At 41.1% G+C, this 13,669-nt stretch overlaps 1 protein-coding gene across 1 annotated transcript; it reads right to left on the bottom strand.

Annotated features, from left to right (window-relative positions):
* Positions 1-11,152: 11,152 nt before the first annotated feature.
* Positions 11,153-13,237, bottom strand: LOC143542350 (putative F-box protein At1g47790). Its single transcript, XM_077034955.1, has 2 exons — positions 12,991-13,237; positions 11,153-12,605 (listed from the first exon to the last, which is right to left on the bottom strand). Exon 2 carries the CDS (start codon positions 12,543-12,545, stop codon positions 11,367-11,369), a length of 1,179 nt encoding a protein of 392 aa, XP_076891070.1. The 5' UTR covers positions 12,546-12,605; positions 12,991-13,237; the 3' UTR covers positions 11,153-11,366.
* Positions 13,238-13,669: the final 432 nt, after the last annotated feature.

The raw sequence follows: 13,669 nt of genomic DNA, 5'->3' as shown, positions 1-13,669 counted from the left end.
TTGGAAAGATCGTGTGGAAAGAAAGTACAAGAGAGAAAAAATTCGACTTGTTAAAGCCGCAGAAAGGGAAGCTTGTTGAAGATAAAGACAGAGGAATGAGAGCTGATGGAAAACCTTGGATGGTAATGAAGTATAAACCTATCCGGTGTTTAAAAGAAGTGCCAATGAAACAAATGCCCAAGGATGTCTTAAAGAATCTGAAATGGTGGTATGTCGATAGTCAAACAGCTAAAGCGGTTATGGAGGATGAAGATGAACAAGAGGTGCTGAGAGTGTATGACCCAATGCACTTGGTGAATTTGTCTCAAGCTGACTTGCAGGTGCTGAACGAGAAAAGGATATTCTATATTCCTGCATGGAAAGATGAAGCCAAGAAATATCAGAGAGTAGTTTCCGTTTGTGTCAGAGAAGGCGTTCATGCTTGAAGATGAGTGACTCGAGATTTTTGGGATTACAAGACAAGTGATTGAAGATAGAGATATGAAGCTACTGCTAAGGGGGAGTCTGTTGGTGCATTATGTCAGTAATTCAGTATCTAGTGTCTGTAATCGTGTAGTTGGTTTTGTTTTGATTTGTATAGGTTGTCTCACAAGTTCGCCTAATATAAGCGAACTTGTGGACAAGCGAAGTTAGGACAACTTCGCCTAACATGTTAGACGAAGTTGTCGAGGACTATATAACCTCAACTCACGGCTTGTTTTGTAAGTTTTTTTCCAGAACGTGTAACTGTGATTTGTAGATCACGTGTTAAAGAAGTTGCAATACAACGTGTCTTTTGAGTATTGTAACGTGTATTTGTGCTTGGTTTTAACGTATATCGCATAGAACACTCGTATCGTCTTACGTAGGGATTCCGCACCTACGTAGTACGAGATACTTCCGTGTAGATCCGGCTGGGAACCTACACGAGATTAGGGACGAAACGAACGAGATGGGTGGACGAATTGCCCTATGTACTATGGGCCTTCCGCACTCAAAGTAATTCCAGTAATTCTGAAACCCCCTTCAGTTTAACATATGGCACAGAAGCCATGATTCCCGCTGAGATTGGTATCCCATCCGCCAGAGTTCTTATGATTGAGGATAATGATCATGAACTCCGGATGAACCTTGACCTCCTCGAGGAAAGGAGAGAACTAGCATCAATCCGCGAGCATAATTACAAACGACAGTTGCAAAAATATTATAACTCGCGGGTTCAAATATGTGAATTCGATGCGGGAGACTTTGTCTGCCGCAATATTGAAGCCTCCGGGCAAGAGCCTCTGGGCAAGTTGGCCCCAACTTGGGAAGGACCTTATAAAATTCAGAAAATTTTATCTAAAGGGGCCTACAAGTTGGAAAAGTTGGATGGGACTGAGATCCCTAGGACTTGGAATGGGGCCCAACTAAAGAAATGTTATATATAGTTTGTTCTTCTGGCCTGCGTGCCCAATTGAATGTTTACAACTTATGTATTTTTGCTTCTTGTAATTCGGCTTATGCCTTTCTAATGGAAATTTTATTTTCAGTCACTTATGACTTGTAATCCTTTATTGACACACAACAAAGATCCTATGAACACTTATATTATGACAAATAAACAAAGTGTACCGGATGCAGAATTAAAACTTTTTTTATTTACTCAAAAGGGATTACAACATAGATAAAAAGAGGATCAATCACAAGAACAAAAAAAAAAATTTATGTGGCATCATCATCATGCTCAGCATCCTTGCCTCCCGCATCTTCCGCATCTTATTCTTCCTCATCAAGTTCAAGAAGAGCTTTTAGTTGCTGGATGTTGTCTTCCTTATCAGCGAGATCGGATATCTGATTCGTCAAAGAAAACTTCAACGAAACAAAATCCTTCGATTTCTGCTTGAGGATGGCAACAGTGTCTTGCCCAGCTAGGATGTACTCTTCAGGACGCTTCGAAGTTGAGCCAAATTGGTAACCTTCTTGAAAGCCCAGTTGGCGACCAGCTTGTTTAGAAGCTTTCAGAAGGATAGCAACACAATTCCCAAGCTCATCGCTAGCCCGAACATCAGCGATGACCTATTAAAACAACTATGTTTAATTGATCTTCAATACCTAGATTATTTATGGTGAAAAACAAAAGACATACCTTGGGAATAGCTTCTGCTAATAGCCACTTTTGATCCACCTTGGCCCGGACAAGCTCCATCTTTTGACCAGCGCACTCCAAAGCTTGGTCACGATTTTTGGCATTAAGATCAGAAAGACGCTTGTCTTTGGCCGCCGATTCAGCCTGCAGAGCTTCAATCAATTTGGCTCGTTCAGCCAGTAATATGGCTTGTTCTTCCAGTTGCTTTTGAAGAACAACCGTGGTTTCTTCAGCAGCAGATCGGGCAACCTTCTCCGCCTCAAGAGCTTGGCGAACTTCTCGGGATTCGCTCATCACTTTATGAGCTTCCTCCTTGGCATCAGTTGCAGAGGCCGCCAGCTCGTCCCACTGCTCATTCATCGCCAACCAATCTCTAGTTATCTCTTGGCTGGAGGAAATAGCATTCGCCACATAGTAAGAGTGGGAGTTCAATAACTCTTGGCGAACACTATGGCGACGACGCTCCCTCTCAGCAGGAGGAAGACACTCCCGCAAAAATTCGAAACATACATCTACGTCTAGGAATGTAGAATCCCGACGTAATGTCCAGCGTGGTTGATGGGGGGTGGGATCTTCCTCTTGAGGAGCTGGAGAAGTTTGAGGAGCGTGTGGGAACCTGCTGATGCCTCCTTGATCTCTAAAAGAATGAACATAATAAGAAGGCGATCTTTGGGCATACTCAGAAGTGTCAGCCTCCTTGTTCTTCAAAGGAGAGTCGTCTGCCACCTCAATGGGCTCCTTGGCAGTGTTAGGAGGCGGTGGTGGCGGACGAAGCGGTGAGTCTTTTAAACCAAAAATACCTTCGGAAAGGTTATCCAGGTTCACTGAAAACCATTAATGGAGGGTTAGGAGTACTCCAATCCAAATAAGATAACATAATAAAGAAAGGTTTTGCATACCTAACGAAGGATCCTCTGCGTCAAGTTGTTCCAGACGCGCTTCCAAGGCAGCAGGATTTGTCTTTTTAGATTTTTTCTTCTTCAAGACAATCTTCACCGGATTAACCTTACGTTTGCCCACCACCTTGAAAACGTCCGCATCAACGACTGGATGTTTACCCTCAGCGGTGGTATCATCAGCTTCCGGACCCTTGACGTCCGCTGAAGTACCAGCGTCATCTTGACCCGCCGACTGACTAGCAGTGGCTCGTTGACGGGTAAGACCTGCAGTTGAACCCACAGCTCTATTAACATCAGTTGAACAACCTTCTTCGCAAAGTGATGACTCCTCGCTAGACGAAAAGAGTACAATCACTCCGCTAGAAGTAATAGCAGTCACAGGTCGGGGTTTCAAAATACCCTCACCTTTCTGGATGCAATCTTTAACATATGCCTCGCCTTTGGCATACATCTCCTCGGAAACTTTGGGTTCCGGGCGGAAAGCTGTGGGAAATACGAAGTTAGAACGAGTGCGCTCAAGAAAAGATGCATCCCTCTTATCGATGGGGCGGCGCACCATCATTCCCCTGTCATGATCCAACAAAGTGCTGAAGGCGGAACCTTCACCTATACAAACAATAAAACAAGTCAGAAATTGGGCGTTCATAATATAAAAAAAAAACAAAAAAAAAAAACAACAAAAAGAGAAGACGGATATAACACGAAGCCTACTCTTGTTGGTCATTTCGTAATATGGTTCTAACTTGGGGAATGGCCACAAACGACTCATCTTGGCGCTCACCATTGCCCTTTCATGAATTGGGCACAGGGGAGTGGGCGTGTATATTAGCGTTTTATACCACTCATGGCCCTCATGAGCGCTGGAGGGAACCACAGGCATGGGAGCGTCCGCCTTGCGTTTTGTCATCTTGAAGGGAATGACGTCTTCTCGGATCCAGAAAAATTTTGGCTTCCAGCCATGGAGACTACGGAGCCACTCCGTACCTATGGTCCTCTTCTCAATAGATGCAAAACTGTACCATCCATCGCGAAAAGTCATTTTATAAAACACGGCAAACATGCCGACAGTCGGTTCAAGGTTGCGAGATTGGCAACAGAATTCGAAATGTCGAATCCTCAACATCCCAAACGGATGGATCTGAGAAAGATGAATCCCATAAGTTGTCAAAATCGATTCGACAAACTTGGTAATTGGAATCCAGAAGTTCCCCGTTGTAAAATGGTCCACAAAGACAGCCATTTTCTTTGGGGGAGGACTAGTGGCAATAGAACCACTAGCAGGACGCTCTGGTTCCCATTCCATCGTCAATCCGTATACGTTTACAACGTCATTATAATCCTCTTTTTTAAGGCAGACTTGAACCTCGTTGATAGTAGGGGTACTCTTCTTTTCTTTAGCCGTTTGAATAACAGAAAGATGAAAAAATCTCAGAAAAGTAGAAGAAATCTCAGAGAAGGTTGAAAAGTCTAGAGTGTTTGGGAGAAATCTGAAAGCGATAAAGGTTAAATGGAAATCGCAAGGGTTATATTTACACCCATCGCAATTAATGCGATCCATAAAGTGACAGAGGAGAGAGAAACCGCGGATCGCCAGATGGCTGACACGTCAGGCGGGAATTTCAAGATAATGTAAACAGGCTGTCACCGGTGTTCTCCACGTCTTGTCAGTTGTCTTCAAAGAGTTTCTCTCTCTGCCACATCATCATAGTTATCCAAACGTTCAAACATTTCAAAAAGTTGTAAATTTCAAAAATATCTTTTAAAGATATTTTCTTCAAACAGTTGAATGTCCACAAAAGTCAAAAAGCTTTTTCTCATTAATTATTCAAAACATAATTACAAAAAGAGAAAAGGAAAATTACAAGTATCAAACATCTAAGCCTATCCTAAGGATTCGAGGTTGATGGGTCTTCCGGACCCTTTAACGAAGTATCTTCCGACGAATCATCCTCAGACTCTTCACCAAGATAGATCTTCAAAAGTTGCAAGCCGTCATCTGCGGAAGCAAGTTCTGGGAGCATATCTTGTAAAAGGAAGGTCAAAGTATCATGCTCTTTAACCCGATTAGCACGATCTTGTTTGACATTTACACCATGAAACGGATGATCTTTAAATGAACGATTGCTCTGAGCATGACTTATCCCTTCATGAAAGCCCGCCACACGCCCAAGTGAAGAGGAAGCAGCCATCACATTGGCAAAACTATCATTCAGCTCCTTACTTCCTTTGATATGGCGGACGACCTGTTAGGACAAAAACATAAGTTCCCAGTATCAAAAGAATGAGAGTAAGAGAACAAGTAATAAAGAATAACTTACAGCATCAACGCCCCGAGTAAGGAACCACTGATGGTCCTGCTCCGCACGTTCCGCCCGTGCTTGGAACTCCTTTGATTCCGCGATGGATTCCTCATGGGCTTGAAGAAGAGAGTTATAGGCAGTCTGAATTTCAGCAGCACTCTGGTCTTTGAGTTCGACTCGCTCATTTTGCAACTTTAGCTCCGCCTCAAGATCATGAATTCGGGCACCCTGAAGGGCCACTTGATTTTCCAACGAGGAATTGATTTCCTGAGCACAGGCTAAATCGTCTTTATCCTTTTGAGCCTTTGCCCGATCAGCTTCACGAATGGCATTTTGCCTCTCACAAGCTTCTTTCCATCGGCGTGCTGCACTAGCATTACGGTCTTGCTCACTCTTGAGTGCATTCTCCGCATCAACCTGCTTCCACTTAGAAGTTTGGGCAGCAATGCGATGCTCCTCAGCCTCTTTCTTGGAAGCCTCAGTGGCCCGCTGGGCCTCTCCCACTTTCCCGCCTAAGGTACGCCACTCACTTAGGATTTCTTGGCTACCGGCTAAAGCATTAGCTAGGTGGTAGGCCACATTGGTATGTAGGTCATGGCGGGAAAGATCGCGTTGATACGCCATTTCAGTAGGTGGCGTACAGTGTTCAATGAAATCCATACACGTTCTAGGATGAGAGAACCGTGACCCGTTAGTAATGCCCCATGGAGGGACAAACAATTCATGTGTATCACTCAGGCCCGTATCCCCGAAGTAGCGAGAACCCGAAGGTTTAAGGCGAGCTGGGGTTGAAAAAGGTTGTTGGGGAGGAGGCTGAGGAGGAGACTCCTCAGTCCTGTAATCCTCCTCATTAACAACAGGATTGTCCTGTTGACCACCTGTACCACCCCCAGCCTGAAAAAGATAGTCAAAACGAGTATCAGTTTCAGACTGGACGTTAGATCCTTCCATAGTGGCAGTATCAATCGGAGGGGTTGGCACCCTTTCCTCTACTAAAGGTGAGGATGGTTGATCCTCCGTGTTAATATTGCTAGGAGCAGTCGGAGGCTTATCCTCCACATTCTTCTCTGGAGAATGAGATGGTTGCTGTTCAGTTTGAGGAGTTGGTGTAGGCAACTTCTCAGAGACACCTTCACTAAAGATCAGTGGGTCTACAAAAACAAAAGCTATTTTTAGCTACACATTTTATGAAAGTATAGTACTTAAAAAGATTAATATGTACCTTCAACAGTGTCAATACGGTCAGCAAGGCTATATTGTGGCTTCTTAGGACATCGAATTTTTCGTTTCTTCTTCTAAGGACCCGCCTCAGCATCCGCAGTCTTGAAGCCTGCTTGTCCTGCTTGAAAAGCCATAAAAGCTCTCTTCTTCTCTAATTCTGCCAACAAATGGGAGACAGAAGAAGGTTCAGGTGTATCATCATCAGATTCCCTCTCTCCTTGGGAGATCGAGAAGTCAGAACTATCGCCGTCATCATCACTCGACAATAAAGTGGCGATTGTCCCGTCAGAAGTAATAGCAAAAAGCGGATGAGGGTTTAGAACATATGCACCTGTCTCAAAGGTGGCGTTCAAGACAATAGGCTCAGCCCGCACCTTCTTTGGGAAAAGGAAGCGGGGCTTAGTCTTCTCAAGAATAGGCATGTCACCGGCATCCCGGATGCCATGTCGGACACAAGCCCTATCTTCAAAAAGGGCATTGAACATCAAACTTCAACCTGAGGAGATAAAAAATTTAATAATATAATACATAGCAAAAGAAGGAAAAACAGTAAGGATAACTTACGTTCATATAAGTCAACAAAAATAGGCTCCATAAATTCTGAGGCCCATAAGCGACCATGCCTGCCCACGCCAAAGCTTCTTCTGGTAGTGCCCGCATCGGCACTGGTTCCATCGTCAGATTACGGAACCAGTCACGACCTTCGTGAGCAGCTGGAGCAACGTCCGGAAGACGAGAGTTGACCGGACGACGGACCATGGCAACGGGTACCACGTCCTCAGAAATCCAAAAAAATTTACAACGCCAATCGGAAGGCACCTTCTCGACCTCATATCCAATACTTCGGTCAGAAAATCCATGGCAGGAATACCAACCATCGCGGATGGCAAGACGGTAGAAAACTGGAAATCGATCAACATGTGGCACCAGGTCCCGTGCTATACAGACAAATTCATAGTGTCGGATTCGCATCATAGCACGTGGATGTAGTTGGGACAAATGAATCCCATAAGCGGTTAGCAAGTTCATAAGGAATTTCGTCAAAGGAAGACGGAAATTCCCACATGTAAAGTAATCGGCATAGACAGCCATTTTCCCAGGAGGAGATAGACTGGCTATCGAACCCGGTGAAGGAAACTCTAGTTCCTATTCCGGTGGAATGCCATACGTCTCTAGTAGCTTCTCATATTCTGAATGGTCCCAAGAGATCTCTATCTCATCAACTTCCGTCTGAAAATTCGACATTGCAGATGAATTTAGAGAAAGGATTATAAGAAAGTTCAGTGCTTTATCAGAGAAAAAGCAAAAGGATGATCAGGGAATAAAGGCGATAAAACTTCAACTATAAGATATCTCTCACTGTTTATACTCATCGCAATTAATGCGATGGGATATGAACAGTGGAGAGAGAAGATCATCGCCCAATTAGTGATTACCACGTCACGCGGGAAATTCGAAAAAGAGAAAAAGCTGCACAGTCGGGTACAGTGACAGCCGTAAAAAACGTCCCATCATATATTCACGCGCCTGCGAGTGGTCAACTTGTCCTTTTTTTATGATTATCCATACCAACAGAAGATATTTTTACCTAAACTTCGAAATTCAAAAATCCCCAAAACTCATTAGAGTCCAAAATTTCACCCGCATAAAGACCTCACGCGGAAGAAACACTGGACTGTGGGGACTTATAGAGGTAGGGTACCAAAAAGACCCAAATACCCCTAAGTACCACCCGCGGGTCACAGAGGAACCTCTAATAAGCCACCCGCGGGGCATACGGACCACCCGCATATCACGATAGAGGAAGAATGTCCTCATGTCACGCGCGGAAGCATCCTTGCACCCTCGAAAGTCGTCCGCAGGATAGGACATCAGTCCGCCCAAACGATCGAGAGGAAGTGCCAGCGGAACAGCTGTCACCAACCAATTACCTTCTAAAGAATATCCACGATTGTTACGTGAGGAATACGTGATCTACCAGCCAATGAACAAAGGACACCTGGCCAGGTTGTTATAACCGTGCACATGGCCAGGGTGTGATCCGTCCTATCATTGGGCAACACGTGTCCGGGTTGTTATACCCATGCACATGGGACGTATAGCTCAACCTATCATAAAAGGACACGCGTCCAGGCGGTTATTGAAGATCTTCTAGAAGAAGACAGCTGGCCCAATCACCTTTCTACATCCTTCGGCTATAAATACCTTGTCAAACGGTATGAGGTACTCATTCATTCACGGGCACTCTGACTACACTTAGTCTGTTTACTTCAGTACTTTCTTCGTTTACGAACATTACTCGTATATATGGACAAAAGGATGATTTTGAGCGGTTCTGATTTTTGACCGGTTTTGGTGGTTCTAGTTCGCCTTTCTTTTGAGGAATTGGAATTGGTCTCTAAAACAAGTATTATCCATTGATATCTTTTTTTTTTTTTTGAAATACCATTTATCTATTTAATCATTTATTTAAAGCATACGCATAAACATGTCATCTTTACAATCTTCCTACAATCTACAATCTAAAAAATTGATGCATCCCAATACACTGTATGTCAAGTGTCAACAATTTACAAGGGGTGTGTGTGCACACACAAATAAAACTTTTATGAATAAAATAATGAATAAAGTAATCATAATAAGTTATTATCATATTATTAATGGCAATATCAAACTGGGATGTGAAACCTTGTCAATAAAATAAAGTCTAAACACTAGACCATGACATTGTACATTCGGTTCGGTCTTATATTCTTGTTCTTTTTATATTTGTTTAGGATCAAGATCTAATTAGAAAAAATCAATTCTATAAACAATTGAGTGTTGTGTTATTTTGAATTAGGTACTAATTAAGATGGTGACTGAGAAACCTCTTTGGTCGAACCTGTATTTACCCCCCCCCCCCCCCACACACACACACACACACACACACACAATTTTGTCACATATAAGACTTTAACCCATTCAACCTAATACATTCTTTTTTTAAATAAAAGTCTTTGAATGTCTTAATTCAATCATTTGAGCTAAGATATATACTTATAATATGTTAATATAATATTATAAGGGGCATCTTAAACTAAACTATATTAAATGGAGTATAAAGTTTCTTTTGGTATTTTGCAAACCGATCGCGAGTGGCTTGACTCGATTACACCTTGATTTTTTTTTATTGATTAAAAATAGATATTTAATTTTTTGTTTTTAATAAATTTATAGTATAATCTGGAGCATCATATTATATATTATATGGCCAGAGAAGAGTGGAATTAAATCCTAGCCATTGAAAATACATGAAGTTAAATCTTGGCCGTACATGGTCACATAATTGACAGTTTTCATGGAGGTTACCGGCGGTTACAATCTCTCCTCACACTACGTTCTGTATCCCAACGTCTTCCTCCTTCATCGGAGCAGTTAACAAAAATGCTTCATATATTGCGCTGTCTCCCGATTGACTCAATCGCCTGAAAGCATGTACCATAAGATTATTGCAAATCACCGGCGGTGTTGATACTGGAATCCATGGCGGTGATGGAGCAATTAAGAGGTTCAGAGTGCCGATGACAAGGCGAATTGAAGATTGAAAGAACGGCATTAGGGTTATTTTGGCGAGAAATGAGGTTTTGACCTTCTTAGGTTGACATGTTAAAATCATAAGTTTGGTAACCGTTTATTTACCCTTTTTTGAAGAGTGATATATTTGCTTCATGTTTCACAGGTGCTATTGGGTGATGTTGTACTAAATCACCAATGTGCTCATAAACAAGTGAACTACCAACTGCATGCATACGGGTTATTTTCAGTTATTTTGTTTAGACATAACATCTCATTGTATAATTTTCATGATTATATCATTATATTGATGCCAGAGTGAAAATGGAGCATGGGACATATTTGATGGGAAGTTTTCATAGGGCCTGAGACAATTGTTTGTGATGATCCAAATTTTCAGGGTCGTGAAAATCCTTTACAGGTGACATATTTTATGCAGCACCGAACATCGATCATTCTCGGGATTTTGTAAGAAATGATGTAAAAGAGTGGCTGAACTGGCTTAAGAGCAATATTAGTTATGATGGTTGGCGGCTAGACTTTATGAGGTGAATGTTTTCGTTCAATTTTTCTATTGTTATAATTATCTGTAATTTATTATGTTTACTTATAATACACGCTATTATTATTAGTATAATCTTACTAAAGATGAATAATGTTGAGTGACATGGTATTCTCAGGTTGATATGTGAAAGAATATATTGAAGCTTCAAATCCTGCATTTGCCATTAGAAAATATTGGGATAGTCTGGTTGGCTTACGAATGTGGTAATCTTTGCTGCAACCAAGGTAAAAAAACCATAAAATTTAATTGTAATCAATGTTTGGTTAGTGAGTTGACTTCAGATTTGTTCAATATTAATCACCATTAATAGACGTTGTGAATTGTGATTATATGTTCTCAGAGGCACATCGTCAATGCGTGATTAACTGGATTAACGTCACTGGTGGTACTTCATCTACATTTGATGTCACAACAATGTAGAGGTAGGGTACCATAACTATTTCTTTATATAAACTATAAACAAACTTAAACCAGTTTAATTAATACTTGTTTTAGAAAATGGATTAGTTTTAGATAAGCAAACAAACAATCCGTCCACAAGATAACACAATTTCAAACACTTAGAGCTAAACTTGTTTAGAAACACAATATCCAAAGGATCGATAGATAAGAAAAACAGCATTATATAACACACGACCAGATTGCAAAGTAAGATGCAAGAAACAACATTTACCCATGGAGGAACTTGTACCGGATCAACAAGCGTCTTGTCATGTTGTCTATAAAGGCAGCAGGCTTTCAACATAACGCACGGCATGATTGACCCATAATTCATTTGACAAAGGAAATTGACGTCCTGGAGTGAATTGTATCGATTCCATACATTTACTCTTCTTGTTATATACGAGTACACTCATCACATCACCAGACAACTCGAAATTTGTGGATAAGATAATCTTGTCCATATCAACGTGACCCATAGTATAAGGTAAATCTAGCTCGTCCAAAGCCTTGGGTAATGTAATGGTTTCTTCGACCCAAATACGGTTTTCATAGTCTTGTAATATCCAGAAATGCATGTCTTTATTTTCCGGGGCATGATAATGACAAAGAAGTGCTATGCAGCCGTTAAATTTTATGATGCAAGGACCCTCATCGAACACACCGTCATGAGGATGGGGCGCAACACCTAGAGTAAGAGGAGTTTTAATCAATGAAACTGTCTCGGTCCTCAAGTCAAATGCCATAATGTCAAACGAGTCTTCAAGCAAATGATATACTACACTATTGAGACAAAAACTAAAGACATGGTGAAAGTCCAAACGATCCCAGCTAAATCCCGTAGGAAGAGGTTCCACATCGACTGTTCTCCATGAACGATTTGACAGAGAGAAAACCATAATCTCTACTATACTAGTTGGCTGCTTAACAAACTTCCTGATGAGCAAAATCTTATGTTCGTTTGTCGACTCGTCAAACCCAAACAAGTGACAAATAAGAACCTTTCCTTTTATGAATAATTCGGGGGGTTGAAGTTTAAAAATCTTACGCGTGCTAGGGTTAACAACGAAAGGCTGATGAGTACAACGGTTATCCGAAATATTTTTCTTGATATAAAAAAAGACTAAGCCGTTCAAGTGTTGGGCTCCTGATGTAACATTAAAATCAGCACCATAGACAAGTGTTATGAGAGGAGTCACGGGTCCACCGTCATGGGCGGACAGAAAGTATTGTTCGTCAGGAGTATCATCACGAGCGTCGATGAAAAAGGCGGTGCGGTGGGCCACAGTGGCACAAGTGAGGTGGAGTTTGGTGAAGGATGGATTGGAGATGAGCGAGAGCCATGGTTTGGAAACCGATCTGAATCGGAGAATGGATTCGACGGGGAGTCTCGACAGGATCTCTTTGATGATTTCCATCGGGAATGAAACGGATTGTTCTTCTTCGAGGGTTTTCATTTTCCAAGGGTTGTTTTGATTCGGGTCAGAAAACTGTAATAATTTCTCTTGAGTCTTGACCTATGAAAATTCATGTAAAAATAAAGATGTGTAATAGTGTCGAAATGCTTGACTATTGAACTGCACATGCAACACAGTTATATTACGACCCCCGGTTAAAATCGGCCATTGTAAAAATGCATATGGCATTGATTAAAAATTGGTTATTACTGTATGTAAACACTAAACAACTAGCCATATGTAAGCAATAATAATAACCTCTATTAAGACATGTATCCAAAATGATGGTTGTGTCCATCCAGTAAACAAACAACAGCATAATAATAATAATAATAATAATAACAATAACCTCCTCAGATTAGCTATATGGTAGCTCATAATATAACATAACAGCAATAAATTATATATAATAATAATACTAATAATAACTTAGAATTGATCATACCAGAGAATGAAGATGAAATTGTAGCTCACGGCGGTGACGAAACTGGTTGTCGGAGGATAGATCGGTGGCGGCGGCGAGTTAGAAATCAAACCCTGCCGGCGTAGACGACGGAGATATAGAGGTGGTTTCTTAAGCACTAACCCTAACAAGTAAAAAGTAAAAACCCCTTTCATGTTAAACTTATAAGTTACAACCCATTTTGGCCATATTTTGGATTTTCTCAACAAAAAAATTCCAAAAATAAAGTAGTCATGACGAATATATTATCGTAACACACGAGTAGTTTATAAAGCTAATTAAAACATGTCACGTGATCATAAATTAACCATAACGAGTATGTTCACTAATCAATTACTCGTCACGAATAGAGAAGTTGCATGTCTTGTAATCAATGCCCAAACTAACCATGATGAGGTGTTTGTTTACCTAATAATTGAACCGGTTAGTTTTACAAAAGCCTAACTAGAATAATTAGTTTGAAAGCTTAATTATTCGTTACGAGTAGTTTTTCATGTTAACATTTCCAATACGAGTAGTTTATAAGTAGTTAACTTGTCGTGACTAGTTTAACCTTACAATCTACTTGTTTTAGCTCTATGAGCTCGGTGCTATAATGGTATAAAATAACAGGAAATTATATAAGAAAAGGCAAAGGCAAAGGCAAAAGGTACTAAAATAA

This window comes from Bidens hawaiensis, unplaced genomic scaffold (genome assembly GCF_021521415.1).
Source record: "Bidens hawaiensis isolate Kalapana, Puna unplaced genomic scaffold, B.hawaiensis_p1.1 tig00012834_1, whole genome shotgun sequence".
Lineage (NCBI taxonomy): Eukaryota > Viridiplantae > Streptophyta > Magnoliopsida > Asterales > Asteraceae > Bidens > Bidens hawaiensis.
Note: the sequence above shows the minus strand (reverse complement) of the source record. Positions and strands in the feature narration are given on the sequence as shown.